This window comes from Mustela lutreola, chromosome 1 (assembly GCF_030435805.1).
Source record: "Mustela lutreola isolate mMusLut2 chromosome 1, mMusLut2.pri, whole genome shotgun sequence".
NCBI lineage: Eukaryota > Metazoa > Chordata > Mammalia > Carnivora > Mustelidae > Mustela > Mustela lutreola.
In genome coordinates this window covers 100,548,136-100,570,547 of record NC_081290.1, presented here as the reverse complement: position 1 = coordinate 100,570,547, position 22,412 = coordinate 100,548,136, and the positions used below count along the sequence as shown (strand labels likewise).

The following is a 22,412-nucleotide window of genomic DNA, read 5'->3' as shown; positions in this document are numbered from 1 at the left end:
GATGGGTAGAATTGCAACAATCAAACAGGTTTGGAATTCAGACTGGTGATGGCATGTTTATGGGTGAAAAGGCACCCTCCTCACTGAGGGAACTGATTCATCATGGAAAGGAGAATAAACTAGCATTGGATCTGTCCTGGGTGATTCAGGGCTCTAAATTCCAAGATCTTTATCTGTATCATGCCCATAGTGGGGTTTTGAGGGGGAGGTGGGATAGATTAGGGCAAGGATTAAAGAAGACTCAGCAGTTCTTCAGCATGAACTGAAAAGAATGTGAAAATGGAGAGCCTGGGAGAAAGGCAAGGGGCTTGTCTGGGTGGAAGAAATGGAAGAGATCTTCCAGAAGGGATTTTCCAGGGATTAGAGACAGAAGGGCCTCCACTGGTATATGGAATTTTAATTTTTAAAAAGTGTACCATATTTAGTCTTTCTTTAAATATTTTGCAGAAGAGTTCCAAATAGTAGTTAGAAACTTATTTTAAAGAAAAGCAAAAAACCTGAGAAAAAATTTATCTATAGCATACTACAGGAGTTGAGCATATATATCTTTACCTAGAATCACTTTTTGTCACAATGCTCCTCATGAGCTGCTTGTTACCCTATGGAATTATACTATTTATGTGTCTACTTCTATCTCTCCTTCCACCTCTGTCTAACACATACTGGAATGCAAACTTCAGGAGAGTAGAGACTTTTTGTTGCGTTTACTGTTCATCCTCAAATATTAGAAAAATGTCTGGCAAAAAAATGTGCTGAATTAATGAATAAACATTTTATTCAAAGTATTTTGAGTTATTCATAATAAAACCTCATTTCTTTAGGCTGATACAGATGCTGAGGATACAGCAGTGCATACGAACAGATTTTGAGATACCATTACACATCTTCCTTCCTTACAATCACTCTTCATTATGTTGGAGATAAAATAGGCAGGGTTAGTTTATTTTTTAAATCTGAATTTAGTGGTAAAAATCCAGACCAGCCTACACAACTGGAAAAAGGCCACTGTTCAGCTGAGACAGAATTTTAAATAAACATGACTTTTCCATTATAATACCAAATTCATATTAGTCAATTCGACTGAAAATTACTCATATTGTTAATATAATTGTTAAAATATTGTTAATAAAACAAATTTCCTGTCCACATCCCTTTTTGTGGAAATACAAAACAAGTACAGTATGTTCTTTACTTTTATTGGGAATTCAAAGCAGTACCTGTTAAAATCAGCCTGGGTTCTTCATGAGAAGGAATCAATGTTGATTTTGTGGATTTACATCTGAATTTTTTTTTGAGACCCCAGAGTAGTTTATTTATTTATTTTTTAAAAGACTTTATTTATTTACTTGAGAGAGAGAGACAGACAGACAGACAGACAGAAATAGCAACAGAGACGGCAAGAGATAGCACGAGTGGGGCGGAGAGGAAGAAGCAGGCTTCCCTCTGAGCAGAAAGCCCAATGCGGAGTTCCATCCCAGGACCCTGAGATCATGACCTGAGCCCAAGGCAGGCACTTAACTGAATGAACCACCCAGGAGCTCCAATTCCAGAGTAGTTTAAAGATTTTATTTTTAAGTAATCTCTATACCCAACGTGGGGCTCGAATTCAGAACCCTGAGATCAAGAGTCTCATGCTCTACTACATGAACCTGTCAGGTGACCTGAAACTACAGGGTAGTTGAAAATCAATGAACTGAAGAAATGATATTTAGGGATGAACTCCATTCCCTACAACCTGTGTTTCTTCTACTTCCCCCTTTTCAACAAACAGAACACCACAAACATTTAAAGATCTAGTTCACACCTGGTTCTCTCTGGCATTGACCAAGTTTTCTACTCCTTTGTGCTGACCTATGAGGCTGGCTTCTTTCTTTACCTGGCTTTGAGGCAGCACGCCTGAATAAACACGACAGTTCTCATACTGAACATGGAATCTTCATTATTCTCTTGCTTCCTCAGTCTTTATTCCAGAAAACACACTACTTGCGTGAATCTGTTCAGGCTAAACGAGGCATTCTTCATATTTTGTTAATAAGCCTGACAGCTTATTATGTGAAAAGAAATTGCTTGAGAAAACAGAATTTTGGATAAATTCAACTGAGTTTCAGTCCCCCTTAAGCCACACATAGTTTCCATTTACTAGGATTAGAGTTGTTTTCTCTTGATCAGTGGAAATGAGGACTCCTCTGTCAAAACAGACCACGAACATATTTCCCTAGCTCTTAGAAACCATCCTGCCTAATTTCTGGTGAATGCGATACACACTGAGGCAAAGACTTCTACGGCTTAAAAATAAAAGAATGTAGCTTGATCTAATTTTGCCCCTTTGATTCATGAATCTGTCATGAGTAAAGTTCCATCTTCAGAGCTATACCTTTTTATGTCTTACTGAATAGATAAAAAGAGAACTATGGGTCCAACTACATCCACAGCAACGTAATTTTTTATATGGTGGCATAAATATTTTGCTTTTAGGGCCCTCTCTAGAATTGCCAAGTGGAAGATTATGACATGGTTTTCATTACAGGATCTTTCTGTAGACATTATTCAGGATAGATCCTTTTGAAATGAGACACTTAGGAATCTATATGACATCAGTACTTGCCTTTGAAATTAAGGGAGTTGGGGGGGATAGTAATAATGTTTGATTAACAAGTATGTCCTAAAATTGGTGAAAAGGGGCAGAAGTTAATGAATTCTATTTCTCCTTATCAGAATTCCCCCAGCATCATATCTACTTAGGAACAATTTGGGGGAAAACAGGAGCAGCTAATATATTTCATTATCCTATTGTCTAACCTGAGGCTTTCTGGAATTAACTTCTTATGACTCTATTTAATGTGGTATTCCCATTAGAAATGTTCATAGGTGATAGGTAATTTCATTCTCTGTTAGGCAAAAATATCTGGTCACCTAAACAATAAAGTCACTCCACACTTCTTTCAACACAATGGACTAGAAATATATGACAAAATATTTCAGAAATAAAGGAAGGAAAAACGCCACTAACCTTTGTTCCTGGTAACCCTGGTAAGCCTGGTTCTCCTTGAGGACCAATGAAACCTGGTTCTCCCTTTGAAAAGGATAGGCATATGAGATTGTTATTCATTTGGCAGTAAATAAGTAAAGTTAAACTGATTTACTTTTACCGGGATTTCACCCCTTTGATTGTATGCAGCTTTCCTGTTGAGGCCCAGCTACTGAGTATCAAAGCAATCGGAATCGGTTTTGGTCAGTGAAAATACTCTTATCAAAGTTTTGGAGAAACTTGAAAAATTTCAAGTTGAAATTTTTGAAATTTCAAAAACTAAAACTAAAAAAGTAAAATTGACAAAGAAATAAGACCAATGTCTTTACAAAGTTCTTTGGCATCTGTTGTCCTCCATTTCTTATCATTTACCAAATTCAGATCCACTATGTTAGGGTGGATATGGTGGGTGGCCTCTGAGACAGGCCTCAATGATCCCACCTCCTGGGTATTCACGCCCTTGTGTCATCTGCCTCTGCTAAAGTGTAGATTGGACTGACTTACTCATATCTAATGAACAGACTATATTGGCAGAAGTAATGGGATATCACTTTGGAGACCAAGTTATAAAAGACTGTGGCTTCCATCTTGGTGGCCCTTTCTTGTTCTCTCTCACTTGGATCACATGCTTTGGGGAAAGCAAGCTGTCATGCTCTGAGCAGCCCCATGGGAAGCCCACATGGTGAGGCCCAAGTTCGGCCAACAACCATGTGTGTGAGCTTGAAAACAGATGTCCACCCCATCAGAGTCTTCAGATGAAACCACAGTCCTGGCTGACAGATTGACTGCATCCTTGTGGGAGACACTGAGCCAGAGGTCACCATCTGAGTTGTGCTCGAATTCCTTTTCTTCCAAAACTGTCAGGTAATTTTTGTTGTTAGTTTTGGGGGTAATGTGAAAAATATCTCTCCTTGCTATACCTCCATAACTTCTTCCCCACTACCTGGAGGAAAACCAGTTGTGATATAATAAAATATATGTTTGGTCTTGTTCCTGGCTCCTTGCACAGAGCTTCTAGAATCCTTGGAATTTCCTGAGTGATAAAGAGTAAAAGGAGTAACTTTTGTTATTCACAACAAACCTCTTTCAGATGTACCTGATGGGTTCTTAGATAGCTTCCAGAGGGGAGTGTTAACGTTGGAACTCCTCTCACCATCCCCAGAGAGGGCAGAGGGGCTGGCAATTGAGTTCAGTCACCAATGGTTAATGCTTTAATCAATCATGCTTATGTAATGGAACCTCTATAAAAATCTTTAAACAGTAGGGATTGGAGAGCCTCTAAGCTGGTGAACACATCAGGGTGTTGGCAGGATGGGACATTTCAACTCCATGGGGACAGAGGCTCCTGTGCTCAACATTATTCTGACCTCACGCTATCTAACTCTTCATCTTAATCTTTTATAATAAACTGTAATGGCATGGCATTTCCCTGAGTTTTGTGAGTTATTGTAGCCAATTTTCCAACTTCAGTGCGGTTGAGGGTGGGTTGGTTGTTAGTACCCTCAAATCTGTAGTCAAGTCAAAAGTGCAGATAACCAGGGGACCCAGTATTTCTGATTGGGGCCTCTAGACCATCCTTTAGACAGAGGTTGTAAGTGAGGGAAGCTTTGTGGGCCTGAGCCCTTAAAACTTGTGGAGTCTGATGCCAACCCTAAATAGTTGGCGTCACAATAGAACTGAATTGTAGGACACACAGTTGGTGTCAGAAAACACCGGAGACCAGTGTTCATATTTTCTCCAGTATTCATAAAGTATTATTTTCTTTTTAACAATGTGAGCTCAAGTGTAAGAGTCTAACTTCTTGAAATCTATAAAGAAGTTTTAAAGCAAAAACTGTGATGGCTCTGTTCCCATACTTACTGCTCTTCCCTCCCCCATTTGCATTATTTCTGGAGCAGTTGCTAATGTTATTTAATACATTTGATTTTTTTTTTTATGTAATGATATTTCAACATTTGTTTTTTGATACTTAGAGTTGAGCAGGCAGATACAGAGAGTATGTTTTATGACAAGTGTTTAAGTGTCATCAAATATTTGGAAACACATTAGTTTTTAAAATATGCCTCATAAAACCTTGGGCACTGGGTGGGGAACAAAAGGATATCACTATCACAAAATATATCACATTGATACAGAACTCAAAAGTATTTATCTTTATCTCTGATGCTCATGTTTCTGGTTTCAGATAAAAAAAAATGTGGAGGCTAAGTAATGCTTTAGGTTTATCATTTGTGAACTTTTTGAGACTCTATTCTACCTGTTCCCATAACCTTACACATAACAGAAAGGAACCTCCAAACAAATAATTTTTGTAAGATCTCTTAATGATCTAAAATGAAAATCAACAATGGGGCACCTGAGTGGCTCAGGTCATGATCCCAGGGTCCTGGGATCGAGCCCCACGTCAGGCTCTCAGCTCAACGGGGAGCCTGCTTCCCTTCCCCTTTCTCTGCCTGCCTCTCTGCCTACTTGTGATCTCTGTCAAATAAATAAATAAAATCTTAAAAAAAAAAAAAAAAGGGACGCCTGGGTGGCTCAGTTGGTTAAGCAGCTGCCTTTGGCTCAGGTCATGATCCCAGCGTCCTGGGATCGAGTCCCACATCGGGCTCCTTGCTCAGCAGGGAGCCTGCTTCTCCCTCTGCCTCTGCCTGCCATTCTGTCTGCTTGTGCTCGCTCTCTCCCCCTCTCTCTCTCTGATAAATAAATAAAATCTTTTAAAAAAATAAAATAAAATGAAAATCAACAAAATTCAGAAAATCATTGATGACCGTTCTACTTAAGGAGTTTAACTTGTTATTTTAAACAAACAAACAAACAAACAAATCACATGGAATACATCTATTTACAAGTAAGATGTTTTTCCCAATAAAATTTCATATATAAATACATATTCTCTGTCCATCCTCAAGAAAAAAGTTGTAATAAAGTCAATGTGTATCATTAGTAATGACTTACTAACATGAAAATCTAATGTGAGTTAATAGGTTGAAAATTTATAGGTAGAAAAGACTCTTGCATATCTTCAAGTAGAAATAAACTGATCTCACTATTTAGCAAAACAAATAAAACAGCATTAAGCATACCAGTTAAAGAGAAGAAAAAAGAGTAAATATTGAAAAAAACATTTTTCTTATTCAGGTTAGTGTTTAGTTTATAAAAAGATAAAGCATGCAGTTTCAAAATTCACAAATAAATAAATAAGGTTTTGTGATCTCAGTGGTCAGACAAAAGTGACTTTTCTTCTTTCAATAAAATAGAATATACATTAAATTCTCCTGAGGAAAGTATAGTAAGTTCCCTTAAATAGAATGTTCGATGGGGGGGGGGGATTTTTTACTTCCAAATACACAATTAGCCATGCATTTGACAGTCACGATGATTTTAGCACTGCCAATGTTGGCTAATTTTAAAGAATTTGAGTATGATTAGTTTGACCTTATTTCACTCTAAGAAAGCATCTGCCATATCTCTTCTCTCGATTTATTCAAAGGGAAAATAGCATCCTTAACTTTAAGATCACACTTTTATGTTTATTTAATTCCAGAGCTCTCAACCACTTTGGAGACATTTTCTTAATCCTCTCTATATCTTGGCAGAGTGGGGAGGAAATAATCATTTGTCTCTTTTCTGTCTCAGGCTTGAAAGAAACTTGTTGAGGTAAACAATGCATAAATAAGTCTACTCGTAGTCTTGAGCTTATTGGGTTGTTTCTTAACTTCCTAAGCTAATGCGAGAGGTTCTCAAACTCTTTCCTTTACTCTTATTAGTGTACACAGTAGAAAAAGTTCATTGATAGGGTTTCAGATTCCACATTTCATTTAACACTAATAAACTACCATTGGTAGAGTTTGGAGTAGTATTGAAGAAGAATATCCATAATTTTATGAAAAGACTATTAAAATAATCATCCCTTGTCCAATGACATCTCTGTGTGAGGCTGTTTTTCTTCATACACTTCAACTAAAACAACAAATGGTAACAGATTGAATGCCTAAGCAAATATGACAATCCAGCTACCTTCTGTACAGCTGGACATTAGAGATTTGAAAAAAAAAAAAAAGTATAACAATGCACTGTTCCTGCTAATTTTTGTTTTGTTTTAGAAAATTCAATTATATTTCATTAAAATGTTATTTAATGAACACATAATTATTTTTTAAAATGCCCGTTCTAATTTCTAATAAAGAAACCTCGATAGATATAATAAGCCTACATAAATTAAAATTCTTTCAATCCTAGTTTTTAAGTGTGTAAAGGAGTTTTGAGACCAAAATTTTTGAGAACTATTGCTACAAAGGTCCAGAATTGAGTTAAAGCCTGGATTTGCAAATTGAAATCCTGAGGTGCCCAACAATGGAAAATACTACTGTTCTTAAGGGGTGACTTAGTCAAGACTTATCAGATAATGCAAGCAAAGCACTTAATGCTGTCACCAGAATAAAATATATAAACAATAACTGTTTGTAATTATTGTTGCCCTTATCTTTCAGTCTCAAAAATGCTGGCTATATCATAATTACTGTGGTTAGTAATAGTATTACAACATCTCTGCAACTAATTGGTAATATACAAGGTGACTTTTTGTTTCTCTACAATCTGTGTGGGGCTATACGCAATACCTCTCCAACTTCTTCCAAGAAGTAGTGCTAAAATTTCTCATGTGAATATATCATCATTTCATGAGATGATATGCAGCCTTAAGAGACTTTAGGACTGCAAAAGCAGAAGTATATAAGGTAGAGAAGTGACAGGTGTACTAAGAATGAATTTTTTTTCCTGTAAGGACGGAAAAGAAGAAAATGGTCATACCTACTGAATTTCTCTAAGTAAATGAAATCCTTTAAAAAAAAAAAATCTTGCCTCTTTGACAAGGACTGATTAAAAGTTCCAACCTCCTAAAATGTCTAGGAGAAAGGCCATGGCAATCTATGGTTTTGTGGCCAAAAAAAAAAAAAAAGGCAATTGGTTTTACTACTATAGTCATGATTCTAGTAAAGCAGAATAGAGGAAGGAGAAAAATTTGGTTTAAATCTGCTCTTGCCTTGGATGATGTATCTGATTTCTTCCTGAGTTGTTTCATGAGTTTCATCCTTTGTCTATTCTTTAATGAATTAGCTCCCCACCAATGAGTTTGAAAATCGAGTCTCAATACCAAAACCGTAACACGTTGCCCTGTGTTAAGCTGGTAGAAAAAAAATCAATAATAGAGTACCTGTGGTTTTGGCAAGTAGACTGGGATTTGGGTTGGGCAGAAGAAATGCTATTTACACAGTAAAGATCTAGTAGTACATTGCTGGGAGCTGCAGCCAACAGCAGTCAGCAGTCCTATCTGAAAATCTGACACAAGTTGCTAATTTCAATGGAAGCTTTAAGCCGCCAGGGCACATAAAAATACAGAACCAAGTCTACAGAGAAAAGTTCTAGCTGAGATCAGGGATGTGTCTTCACATGACCAACTTTGGAGGGCCTAATTGTCTCACGTTGACCTTTCCAACTTAGCTAACCATTTCAGCAGCCACAACCTTGACCTTGCAGTACGAAGCTCAACGAAAATAAGTCACAGTAGCTAGTAAGTACTATATTTGAACAATTGTCCTGTTCTTGTACCAAAAAGTGTCTTTGCTAATGAGCATGTTAATATTAGATCTCTCTTTCTTCTTCTCTTTCTATCCACTCAGCTTTCTTTCTTACATTGGCAATGTGTGCATAAACAGGAAAATTAAGCTGTAGGTAGGCAGAATCTGTTCTTAAGAGGTGACTCAATAAGATTAAAAAAGATGCAAAAAAGATAAGATTTTTGACTGAAGCCACTTTTATTACTTTTAAATATTTTAAAAATTCTAATGAGATAGCTTAGATTCTGTGTATTCTGACAAACGTCCCTCCTACACACAAAACACCTATGACAAAACAAAATACCCCCAAACAAGGCAAACAACTAATGTCTTTAACAACAAGAAAAGCAACAAAAACTGGCCTTCTGTATTACAACAAGGCAAAGGAAAGGTAGAAAATTCCCTAACACGACCTTTCTGAAATCTAACAATAACCAACAAAGGTCTCATTAAGTTTTAGAATTCAGTAATAAAATTCAGACTGATTTCCTTCAAACCCACATTTAATACATAGCAAGAAAGCATTTGAGATCACCTTCTTTTATTTTTTAAATGGCTAGTGGAACAGTGTACTGAATATTCTTCTATCAAATTTACATAAAGGATGTCCTCGACGTAGGTGAGAAGAGTCAACAAATACATAGATGGGATTATTGGTCAAGGTAAAAAAGGAAGAGATGGCTTCATTCACACAGAAATGTCTCCCTGGGTGTTTCCCTAGAAACATCCAGAACTTACCATCTGTTAAATGGAATAGTGGCCAGAAAGTCCTAACTGATTAGCTCTTGCCCACAGAAAAATCTCTGGTTTTTCATTTATTACCATTTGTTTTATTTTTATGTCATTATCAATTAAAGCAGTAAAAGATATTATTTTTTTAACCTGTCTAAAAAAGCCTCTAACACACTAGCTTAAACCAAGTCATGTTTTCCATGATAGTTATTACTCCCAAGCAGATCCAATTTTCATTGCCCAAAAAATAGTACAATAGGGCTTGAAAAATATGTGCTGATTTGCCTGGGCGCTGAAGCATCACCAATAATTTTGATTAATGTGTCTTGACACTGGATGCATTAGCCACACAATATCCTTCTTGCTTAAAGGCTAATTAGAATTCAAGTCAGCATGATACCTGCTTCTGAGGATTACAGCAAGAACATTTGTTGTAATAAGAACGTCCAGGCAGCTAGTTTTTGTAGTGATTGATTTGTAAAATTATTGAGGGGGAAAAAAGAATGAAAAAGTAGAGTCTGTCCCTGAAACACTATTTCCCTTAGGGATAAAATTTGAGTATAAATTAAAACATCTTGGTGATATGATGAAAATGAACTGCAATAGCAGGTTTATTTAAGACTCAGAAAACATACCTTTCTCCTTTTTTTTTTTTTTTTCCTTCTTAACAGGATTACATCATGAAAACACATTTGGTATATTTATTGGAGGTTTCATTATGGCTGCTAAAAATCTCTGATTTCTGGTTGCGTGAGTTTCCTAACTGGATTCTTAAACTACTCAGCTGCTCAGACACAGACTCTGGGCAGGCAGGAAATAATTACAGGTAACAATAACACAATCTTACCCTTTTAACCAGTATTTCTTCCTTTTCTTTTTTCTTTTAGGAATACATTTCACATCCTATGTTACTTCCAGAAACTTTCCCCTCCTGCTTTTAAAATGTGATTTGATGTTTCTGAGGAAAGAACCTCATCACCAGTGAATTTAGATGGTCAATTTCTATTAGATTATTGAACAATGTAACTAATCCTAAGAAGGCTGACCTAAATGTTCCTGCCACCTGAAAAACTTAGCCTTTCTATGATTTGGTGTCAAAGACGATTTCATATAATGAGGTATAAAAAACCGGTTACTGTCTCTTACCCTCCCAATCCTTAAATTCTTAACCTGAATGTCAAATTTTCACTAATGTGGAAACCAGAAGAAAACTATCAAGTTTGAGGGAAAATATTTAAGAATTTTTTGCCACCTAAATGCTTTTTTCATTTATGTATTTTTTACTGTATTATGTTTCCCAACTCTATTAATTTTACTATGTTACATAAATTTTTCCCAATTTACTTTCTGAATATGATGAGATAAACTAGGGGTCTCTGTTGAAAGGAGAAAAGCAAGCAATGAAAACCCGTATTTGTAAAAAAATGTCTAAGTCCGGGCAACGCTATGACTGGGGCCTAGAAAGATTTCCTCATTACATGTCCAGGTTCTCTTGGGAACAGCATAGGAAGAGGAGTTTTGACAGTACCATGCCTTATGTCCAGAAGTTTGCATTCCTTCATCCTTTGTTCCTGGAATGTATTTGAGTTATAGGAAAAGGAGAATAGTGTGATGTTTCAAGAAAACTAGGTTTCTTATAGCTCTTAAAGGTAACATTCATCCATCACTGCAAAGGAGTTTTCAGAATTTACCTCTATTAACCTGTAGAATGTAAATGGCTTTATGTTCTCCAGGTTAAAAGAACTCACATGAGGAAAGATTAGATTGAACATGTGCATAACCCATGTCTCCAATATTCTGAGTTGCTCCAAGAGAAAAAAAGAGTAATAGCTAATATTTTTTGAGATTTACTATCCGCTTGGCAGTATTTTAGGAACAACACATATATTAATTCACTTAATATACACAACTCTCTGAGTTATATACAACAATGATTCTCATTTTATAAGGAAACTGGAGAACAGGGAGATTATTATAACTTGCCCCATGTTATGGTGAGGGGTAGAACCAGGACCCGCACACTGGTGGTTTGGTTCTAAAGTCAGGTTTCTTGATCACTGTTCTATATTGCTTCATTACTAGGGTAATGTAATCATAAGAAGGGTAAGTAATGTATTTATGTTTTTCAAAATAAGTGTGGAGAGAAAAAAATTTAAAAAATAAGAACATCAGATCTTACCCTTTTATGTGATATCAGAAAAGCTAGTTACTCAAAAGTTTCACTCATGAAAAACATATTTGAAGTCTTATTTATAAAAATCATTTTGTGAGCTCAAATCTTATTCCAGAAGATCAATGTCTGCATGGTACATTGTGCATAATTTAATTTTCCCAGTTGAACATCTTAACATGATATGAACCATGAATGCATGAAATAGGAATTCCAAATGTCTTCCACATGGTGAGAGAACTTTCCAATACTTGTGCAGGAAGCTTAAGAATAGTTTGAAATTAAGTTATGCCTGTTGTTGGTGACTTTTATTATGTATGCCCAAGGTATCAGCACTTCTCTCTGAGTGGGACTCTGAGGTGATAGATAGATGAATCTGCTGTCTGTATTTAGGCACTTTGCTCATTTCCTGAGAGCTGTGTGGAAGGCATTTGGGTGCTCATTAAGTTTCCCACCATTCCCAGAGAGCAACAGGTGGCAAATCAAAGCTTCCCTGGTATGTCATGGCTGGTTTCCTCAATGTCTTGGAAATAATGGATGGCATATGCATGCTTTCTGTAGTACCAGAAGATAAGAAGGGGATGAATAGCAACAGGAAGTATTTCCAGAGCACGAACTATCACACAGTTCTTGCTACCACACATTCTAAATCCATACATGTGGTTTCATCTTTTAAATATTATTACTCATTCAAACTATGAAATCACGATTAACTATCCTGTGGTTAGCAACTGAGTAGAAGCAAGGCATATTGGAGGAATAAAGAACATCTCAGGTAATGAAGCTATATTGTAAAGTTATAAACATGTAACTCCACATTTATAAATATCCAATGCCTGCTAATGACTATGTGTTCTTAAATTATCTCCTTCACAAGAGGACTTCTGTATTCTGAGCACCTACCATATTATAAAGAAAGAACATTGCTCACATCCTGAACTAGAGCGAGAAGACAAAGCTAATTACAAAATCTGTGATTTAAATCAAGTACTGAGTAATTCCCCAACAATATTTGATAATTGCATAGAAAAGTATCTCCAGCGAAGGATAAAAAGGTTTTGTCAATTGACAGCTTCTTGTCACAACAGTCACACTCAAGGTTTAAAAAATCCAAGGCAAATATCAGCTATATGATCCTAACAAAATACTTCTGGCCATGTCTTAGGACCCTTGGAATAAAAGCGTTTACTGGAGGTGGCAAATCACCAACACTCTTCCCAATATGAAAAAGTTCAAAACTTTCGGACTAGTTCACATATGATTAGGGAAATTGCCATGGGCTATTTTTCGTGGTGGAAGACATAAAATGAATAAGAGGTAGCAAAAACAAATAGAGTAATTCAAGTTGGTTTTTGTTCGTCTAGGAGGGAAAAACCCCAACAACTTCTCCCTTACATATTCTTTCCCACCAAGACAGTGCCTCATCCTCAAGCGCATTTCAATGCAGGGCTGGAGTTCCTGCCTCACCAGTGACCATTGGAAGCACAGCCTTGCTAACTTAGGAGTAAAGCACTATAGGAAACCCTCCCCTAGCCCTTCCCAAATGTCCCTCCTTTCCAGTGCCTTCCCCCTTATATATAATGCAACCAGGTTATTTTTAACTTATGTTGAATTAAATAATAATTTTAATTATCATTTAAAATAATTTATAAATGTACTTATAAACAAATTTATAAATGTACTTATAAATAAACTTAATAATAATAAATAATATAAATATAAATAAATATACTTATAACTTATAATAAAATTTATAAATAAATTATAAATTATTATTTAAAATAAGACTAAAATAAATTAAAATTTTAATAATTTTCTTAAATTTATTTTAGAAATCTATGATCTCCCAGTCATTTGTAAAAGGATCTTTTTTTAATGTGTGGGAATTACTAAGGAACCTTCCATAAATTAGCTCTACAATATGAAATCACATATTTAATTATTTTGTTAAATAGCAAGTGGTAAGTAAAAGACTTTGACTTTTTAGTAAGCTGTTCTCCTACAAGGTACTTTTTTGCTGGGGAAGCCAAAGGCAAAAATAAAAGGATATATCTGAATGTCCATGATACCAATCTGGAAACATCAAACAAAAAGCAGAAATTTCTGACTGCCAGCCTGAAAACACGGTTTTCATGACTGTTACTTATACCAAATAAAGTCATAAAATATATGATACCATATGATGTCTGGGGAACTCAGTAGTTTATTTTGTTTTATTCTAAGGCCATATTATTTCATGTATTGTACTTCAAATACAACCTTCATCAAACAGTATACATAGCCCATACAATGAAACTAGGATTATTCATTTTAAAATGGTCTAACGCACACTAAATATTGATTCAAAGTTTATGAGAATAGTGTAAGGAAAAATATACTTGCATTATGTTACTCTATCAAACCATTCTAGAAACAACTTTAAAGCTTTTCAGCTTTAGAAATCAGATCTTAGAGCCTCACTACTGCTAAGGCAATAGAACTTTAAGCATGTCAGTTGTCCTGTGAAAAATTTTAAGCAATTAAAAAAATGTATGTTTCCTAACATTTTTAGATGGTTTTAAAACATGGAAAACAATGTTTTCAAACTAAGCTTTTAGCGGTTATTTCAAAAGATACACACAAAGTTTATGGAAATAATATATGGTACAGGAGAGTTTAGTCATCTGATTTGTCCTTTGCAGTGAGAGTTATTGACAGGAAGTGGAAGCAGAAGCTATTTTGGAGTGATTGTTTTAACGAATGAATTACAAAAACAGCTGCCTAAATGTTTGATTTATGGGAATGTTAAGACTCTGATTCCAGTCAGAGTCTAAGGGACGCAAAGAACAAAATTAAAATGTGAAAGTGGACATCCTAGACTTTAAAGAATTCCTTTGTGGCACTTACATTTTTTTCAAGAAAATAGTAGGTTCTAATAGTAGAATATATATAGTCCAGATAGCAACGGCAAATCTCAGCAATACTTGCACCTAGTTTTCAATTTAAAAATGCTAACGTGGGCCTCAAACCCATGACTCTGAGATCAAGACCTGAGTGGAGATCAATAGCTGGATGCCCAACTGACTGAGCCACCCAAGCGCCCCTCGATTTAAAAAATTTAATTGGTTGTGGGGCACCTGGGTGGCTTAGTCATTAATCGTCTGCCTTCGGCTCAGGTCATGATCCCAGGATCCTGGGATCAAACCATGCATCAGGCTCCCTGCTTGGCGGGAGGCCTGCTTCTCCTGCTCCAGCTCCCACTCCCCCTGCTTGTGTTCCCTCTCTAGCTGTCTTGCTCTCTGTCAAATAAATAAATAAAATCTTTTTAAAAAATTTAATTGATTCAGATGGCTGGAGAGAATTTAAAGGGTAGCATTATATTTTTACTTTTCATTTTTTCCCTATTTTCCTTTGATTTCTGTGACTTTCACAGTTACAATTCTATGAAACTGAGACTGTCAGTGCAGTATTTACCTTTATCCCCGGAAGTCCAGGAAGCCCAGGAAGCCCTGGTTCACCCTACATAGGAAAATCACATAGCATTATAGAACAACAGTCACTCAGTCACAGTATTTGGAGAAAAACATGGCAAGTGTTCCTAACTGAATACTTGCTATATATGTTATATATACACATATATAAATATTGTCTAGTTCTAAGAACCTTGGTGAGATTATACAGTTCAGTCAACTCTTGATTCAGGGATGGGTTGACCATTTGCAGATTTTTCAGGATTTTCTCTCTTCCTGCCATCTCACTGCTCCTTGGCATCTCAACCAGAAGGCAAGTGAGAGAAGTAAAAGGAACAGAAACTCTTGTGTGTTTTATTATTCTCTGGTAAATAATTTCTTGCGGAAGCTGAAGCTCTTTGCTGAAATGAGGATTATGTATGCATTTGTATAATGCATCCTGTTACCGGGCTCTCTTACCTCAGATAATCAAGAGTTGGCTGTGTGAACAGATGGTCACATCAAAACAATATACATTAAAAGTCTTGCTCACTTAAAAGTATAGTAAGATTTCTTTTCCATTCCTGAATGATGAGAAGATAAATGCATGGTCAAGATCATTCTTAACTTCAGCCTGTATTTCTGACAATTGTTGAGTCTGGGTAACCCTGCTTAGCGATTTAGAGCTAATGGTACCATGCGTGCAGCTGTTCCTGAATACAGGTTTGAGATTAAGTGGTACATTTTGTGTGAGCACACTGGAGTCAAGCTAAATCTCATTTTCACAGAATTGTCTACATTATTTTAAGTACAAAGTATAGTGACAAGAGGTTAAATTGCTTAGAAAATCCCCTAAATTCCACTAAAGAAACATAAAGGAATTGCCAGGGGAAATGAAAGTCCGTCCTATATTGGACTGAGATGACTATTATTTGTGGAAACAACATTTGAGGGTCAAAGGCATACATTGCTTCAGAATGGTCAATCAGTGGGATAGACAACTATACTAAAAGAGACTAGGGCATTAAACTAAATATAAGTGGTAAAGGGAGACACTTCTTTTCATCTAAATGTTTCAACAATCCTCATTCCAAGGAAAACCTAGGAACAATCAGATATTTTGTCTTTAATAGTATTACTCTCATATTATGAAGAGTCATAATTTGCTTTGATATTATCAAAAAATGACTCCAGATACTGTTAACTAAGCTGTATGGTTAGACCTAGAAGGGACAATGACTTTCCTGATGGTTTAGGTCACAGGTACTTCAGGAATGCAAAAGAAAAGCTACACTGTTTGAAACTATATAACTCAAATTTTGTACTGTGAACAGTGAGACTAAGATGAGGTTATGCCAGAGAAGAAAGAATGATCATTATGAATTTAAGATTGCATTCAAAGAATCCTTGTCCAAGTGGATTAAACTTCCTAAAGAAACAGTATGCATTGGATTTTCTTTTTTCTTTACCCTTTGCCCTTCATTTGATAAATTTAAGAAGATCCAGTAAATAAGGCTGCATCTATATTTTACTGAAGATTCTCTTTTACTTAAAAAAAAAAAAAAAGTACAAGGCATCCCGAATATACAGTAAACTGAAGGAGAACACACAACCAATAAAAGCAAAGCTATTGGTGAAAAACCTATAATTTTGTATTGTTTGCAGAAAGGCCTCTGAAATTCAAGGCATCTTATTTGAAACACGTGAAAATACAGGGGTTATAACACTGTTTGCCTGCAGGAGTTCTCACCATACACTTCCCTCCACTATATTAAAAGGATTGTACAACTACTTTAAAAAAGATACATATATACACATGTGTACACAGACACATGCCCATGTTTTCTGGCAATGAGAAATATGAGAAATATGTATGAGACATTACAGATCTTTTACAATGTAGACTGAATACTTAACAGAGACTTCAGCATTTAGCTGTTCCCTATATTACATGTGTATGTATGTAGGTGTGTATACATATTACATTGTTAAATGGACTTTTTAAAGGAAAAATATTTCAGAAAGGAATTTGCCTTTTCCAAATTTATGTTTATTTAATGCAGTGGTCAACACAATGAAAGATTATAAAATATTTCATATTACTCTTTGTGGAACATCTCAACATTATTAGGAAGACTTTTCTTACAATATAAAAATTTTCCTATATTTATACCATGAAGGTTTGTCTTCCAGTAAGACCCAGTTTTTGCTGACTTCTCCATTTTTGCCTATTTCTTGGCCCAGGAGCTTCTCTAGGTTGAATTCTTGGGCATGCATGGCCCAAAGTCAGATCTGGGTCATAATTAAGAATCGGTTTGTTTCTTCAGTTTAAAGAATACTTGTCCAAGTAGATTAAACTTTACACATTATACTTTGGGTTCTTTTTTTCTTTCCCTCGGACTCTTTACCCTCCATTAAAGGAGACCCTTGTCTGCTGTCAAATTTGTGACTCTGCTTTTGCTCCCAGTGCCTTGTACTTTTACATATACTTCAACTGCAAAGGTCCCTTCTAATGGGGGATCAAGTATTTTCATACCTTGAAAATTAAAAAACTTATTTTAAGAAAATGCAAAGAAGTTAGAAAGAAAAAGCTATGTGATGAAACACAATACCTATTTGTATAAATCTACACATTAAGTTTACAAACATAAATACGCATACTAACTCATGTATTAACCACGCACTTTCCTGTTGAATCTATCAAAGGAAAAAGAACTACGATGAAGTCATTCTACATTATGAATGTTGCTCTTGGACAACACCAGACAGTGGAAAGCTTATCAATGGGCTTTTTGTTCTGTCACAACACTCTACATTTCTGAAATGTCCCTCACGCAGGAGCTTATGTATAGAATGCACAACACAGCTCTTCAATGATGAGGAAAATGCCATGGAAGTTCTCTTGGATTGGTTCTGTATTCAGTTCTGCTTGTCATTTTCTAACTTGAGTAAGTAGCAAGCATGGGAATACTCTACTTCTAAAGCGACGTTGGGGTAAGTATTGCCAAATTTTGATTCTAGACAAAGGAAGTTGTAAATACTGTAGGCAAGTGAGAGTGCATCAAAGGATAGAATCTGGCCTAAATGTTGATGAAAAAGATGCTGTTCATTTCAGGGCACATACTCATTCAGATGGGTTGTGAGCTTTTAATGAATCCACCCCTTCTCCTGATATAATTTAAAGCAGATTTTTAATGAAATACAAAGGAAATCCAATCTTTCCATATGTAAACCTAAGAACTTCTAGGAATGAAGCTAAACTGTATTTCTAAATAATCATAATAAGGCAATATTTTATTAAGCAATTGAAAATCATTTTGGATCTTCCACTGTGAAAACAGTGGAACCTATATAAAATCATGGCAGATTTGTTTTGTTTTGTTAAAAAAGCATAATAGCCATGCAGACATTTTTTTAGTATATCACATATTTGGAGAACACTTTAAATTTAGCCTTCAACGTTTAAAGATGAAGGAACCTAAAATTAGATCATCTGAGAAGATTATTTGCTTTTTCAAATCAAAGCAGACCATGGATCTCTGATGATACCACTAATTTCAAATTCCTTACATAAAGAATCAGTAGGAAATGTTGGGATTTTAAGAGCAAAATTCACAGAATTCTGCTGGGGTCTTTGGAAAAGTGAACATTACCCAAAACTGGGCCTGATGAATCATTATTCTTATAGCCTAAGTTTCAAGAGAAACTGAGTTTCAAAAGAAAACTCTATTTTTAAATTAGAGGAATTTTAAAAGAACATGATAGGCCTTCTCAAAAATTACTTTAATCCTAAGTGTTAAAACAAAGCAATCATCCTCTCAATGGCTTCAAGAGTGTGGGAACATTATTTTACCATGTCTTAGGATTCCAAACTCCTATAATGAGGTTTATTCTTTCTTTTCCTTTACACTAATGGGGGTAAATTCTGTATCTCTAATTATGTTTTTTTCTACAACATCAGCTATTGCTAGATAAAGGTAGAGTCACGATCTTAAGAGATTTAGCCTAATGTGGAATTCACATTTACTTGTTAGCTCTAACACATCTGTTACCTAAAGTCTGACAGCACTGGGCACTGATATCCAGATGCTCAGACAATAAACTGCTAACAGTTGTTTTCTGCTTCAGACTCAAATGAGAATATGAATCTAAACATAATCACTGCATATCCTCTAATTTATCACTGAAGTGAAGCAAAAATGATTCAAAAAAATTCATGTATGCATTCACAGATCAGTTAAAGTGCTTGGCTAGTGTCTCCAATTAAAACTTCATTTATTAACAAATCTGGTTTGTATAACATAACACCCACTGCACAGGGAGACATAATTCACATAAGAAATGTCAGGAGGGAAGTATTTGAAATGAAAGGAAAAGGAATATAAGAAGCTCTCATTCCCAATTGAAAAAGTTTAGTAAATACTCATTTCTTCTCATGAATGACAGAAACATGCAGAGCAACTTTAAACATGCAAGATAAGTTGTTGGCATTCCAATCTGACTCATCTTTGTTAGCCTCGGACAGCTGAGTATATGCAGACCTTAGCTGATAAAACATCTTTTTATACGAACATAGTGCTTCATATTTTGCCATGGTCCACCTCAACCCTTTTACAATGCAAAACAATCAATAGCATTCTGCATGCAAAGCTTGAAGACTACATCGTTTTTTAATTGTTTTCATATCACACCATGGATAGTAGGTATAAAAAATGGCAAAGATGAAGCAGTAGAAAGAACACACTAGAATAGAGGTATTACCTTTTGTCCTGGGCGACCAGATTCTCCAGGTTCTCCCTGCCCGAAAGAAAACCAAAGATGTTAAAAACAATCTTACAAGAATTTTCCAAAACCTTTAGGCCTCTGGACAAGTTCACAGAGATGGCCTAGCCTTCTTGATCACATGCATTTCATTCATTTTATTCTATTACTCTATGTCTCACCAGAAACAGGAATTTCTTTTTTTTTTGCTGTGAACATACCTAAAGCTCACATACAAATCCACATTTTTGTAAAAACCAGCTGCAAAGAGAAGTGAAGGCAGGACCTCTTATTTAAGCCTTTATCAGATTTCCAGCAGATATGCCCTGTTGTGTTTGGAAGCATTACATTCATTACAGAAGAATAAAAAACAGTCATAGCCATCAAAACTGGTATAAAAGAAGAGAAAGCAGAGGCTTATAGAATTCAGATCTGTAACTCCTGTGGTACAAACACTTACAAAGTTATAGTTACCTTAATTCCTGCAGCTGATGATCCAGGGTCACCCTAAAACAAAACCCATGAGAGATTATTCCACAAGTTATGAGAATAGGAAACATACAAACACACCAAGAGCCATTATCAACATGGCATTCAAAGGCGCCCCATGACTAACAGGACCTAACTATACTCCATAAGACCACACCAACATGTCAGCTGTTAAGATGTCAACAATTTCCAAGGTAAACAATGCACTTTTCTAAAAACACGGGTTTATTTTGAATGCAAAGTACTTAAGGACTATATTCCTTGAAGTCAACAGAAATATATAATTATATATCTCTTCTCTTGATACAGTGCTAAAAGGGCATTCTAAAGTAATAAATTATAATTTGGAGATCTGGAATTTTGGTTTTCTCTATTTCTGGAATTTATTAATGTCATGGGCTCTCAGTTACTAGGAGTTCCTTGACCCTCTCCGTCTTCAGAAAGTCAGGGTTCAACAGATGAAGTCAAAGGGTTAATGATGTCGAGCTGGAAAAAGCCACGTAGCAGGTCGGTTTGTTTTCTTCACGAAGTACTGTCACAGTTACGACCGGCACATTTTCTCTAGCTTTACACTTATTTCTTTGTGACACAGTCACCGGAAAATTACAGGATGATGGATGACTCTCGGGTGGCAGGGACATATGTAAGACCTGAGAGAAAATCTTGAGGTAGAATCTGCTTTCTTTTCTTTTTCGTTAATTTTTTACTGTTTTTTTTTTTTCTACCAAACATTTATTTATTTAGGTATAAAATTTAAATTAAATTCATTAATGTGTATTGCTAGTTACAGAGGTAGACTTCAGTGATTCATCAGTCTTTTTTTTTTTTTTTTAAAGATTTTATTTATCTTGACAGACAGAAATCACAGGTAGGCCGAGAGGCAGAGAGAGAGGAAAGGAAGCAGGCTCCCTGCTGAGCAGACAGCCTGATGCGGGGCTCGATCCCCGGACCCCCGGGATCATGACCCGAGCCTAAGGCAGAGGCTTTAACCCACTCAGCCACCCAGGTGCCCCCATCAGTCTTATTTATATAATACCCAGTGCTCATTAACATCATGTGCAGGTAATGTCCATTACCCAGTTACCCCATCTCCCACCCCAGCAACCTTCAGTTTGTTTTTCTATGATTAAGAATCTCTTTGGAGGCGGGGAGCGCTCCTGAGTGGCTCAGTCAGTTAAACCTCTACCTTTGGCTCAGGTCATGATCCCATGGTCCTGGGGTCAAACCCCACATAGGGCTGCCAGTGGGGACCCTGCTTCTCCCTCTGTGTGCTCTCTCATCTCTCTTTCTCACTCTCTCTCTAAAATAAATAAATAAAATCTTTTTAAAAAGAAAAGTCTCTTATGGTTTGTCTCCCTCTCTGATTTCATCTTGTTTTATTTTTCCCTCCCTTTCCCTATGGTCCTCTGTTTTGTTTCTTAAATTCCACATATCAGTGAGATCATGTGATAATTATCTTTCTCTGATTGACTTTCTAAACGGCACTGTTCTCCACTGGGATACCACAAGAGGGTGACTACATTCCCAAAGTAAATATGCTATAAAATCCACAGAGAGGGATTGGTGGAAAAGAATATGGAGGTTTGTTAAGAAGGTTGCTTCTTTCTTTTTTTTTTTAAATTTAAATTCAATTAGCCAACATATAGTACATAATTAATTTCCGATGTAGTGTTCAATGATTCATGAGTTGCGTATAACACCCCATGCTCATTACCTCATGTGCCATCTTTAGTGCCCATCTATCTCTAAAATAGGGCAGCAAAAGGGCCTTGATTTTCAAGCTCCTTTTAACCCCCAACCCGTAAACATGTTACAAGGCAAAAAAAAAAAAAAAAAAAAAAAAGGAAAGGAAAAAAAAGAAACAAACAAAAAAAGAAAAAGAGGGAGAAAACGTAACTACTTGAGGCTATTGAGAAAATAGGAATTGCCATAGAAGGAAGGTACACACTGGAATTTCTTCAGTTGTCATATGCATGCAAGTGCTCAAGGAACTCCAGGGATCTGGTTCCTTGTTCTGGATTTAGGAAGTTGCTTATCACCCTCTTTTAGAAACAGAGATGAAGCCTCAGGCCTCTGTCCATGGAGCACTGGTCCCCTTCACCCAATTCTTCCCATCTCTTCCCAGGTTGGCACCTTCTCTTTCTTGAGGTCTCAGCTTATATGGCTTTGCTTCAAAGAACCCATCAACA

General features: G+C 36.0%; 1 protein-coding gene across 1 annotated transcript in view; it reads right to left on the bottom strand.

Moving 5' to 3' along the window:
• The window catches only part of COL25A1 (collagen type XXV alpha 1 chain), a 473,496-nt gene that overhangs the window by 53,239 nt on the left and 397,845 nt on the right, over window positions 1–22,412 (bottom strand). The window contains exons 16-19 of the mRNA XM_059171218.1: window positions 20,209–20,241; window positions 19,735–19,770; window positions 14,999–15,043; window positions 3,011–3,073 (exon numbers count right to left, since the gene is read on the bottom strand). Of these exons, the coding sequence (XP_059027201.1) occupies window positions 3,011–3,073; window positions 14,999–15,043; window positions 19,735–19,770; window positions 20,209–20,241 (177 nt within the window). The remainder of the gene's footprint in view (window positions 1–3,010; window positions 3,074–14,998; window positions 15,044–19,734; window positions 19,771–20,208; window positions 20,242–22,412) is intronic.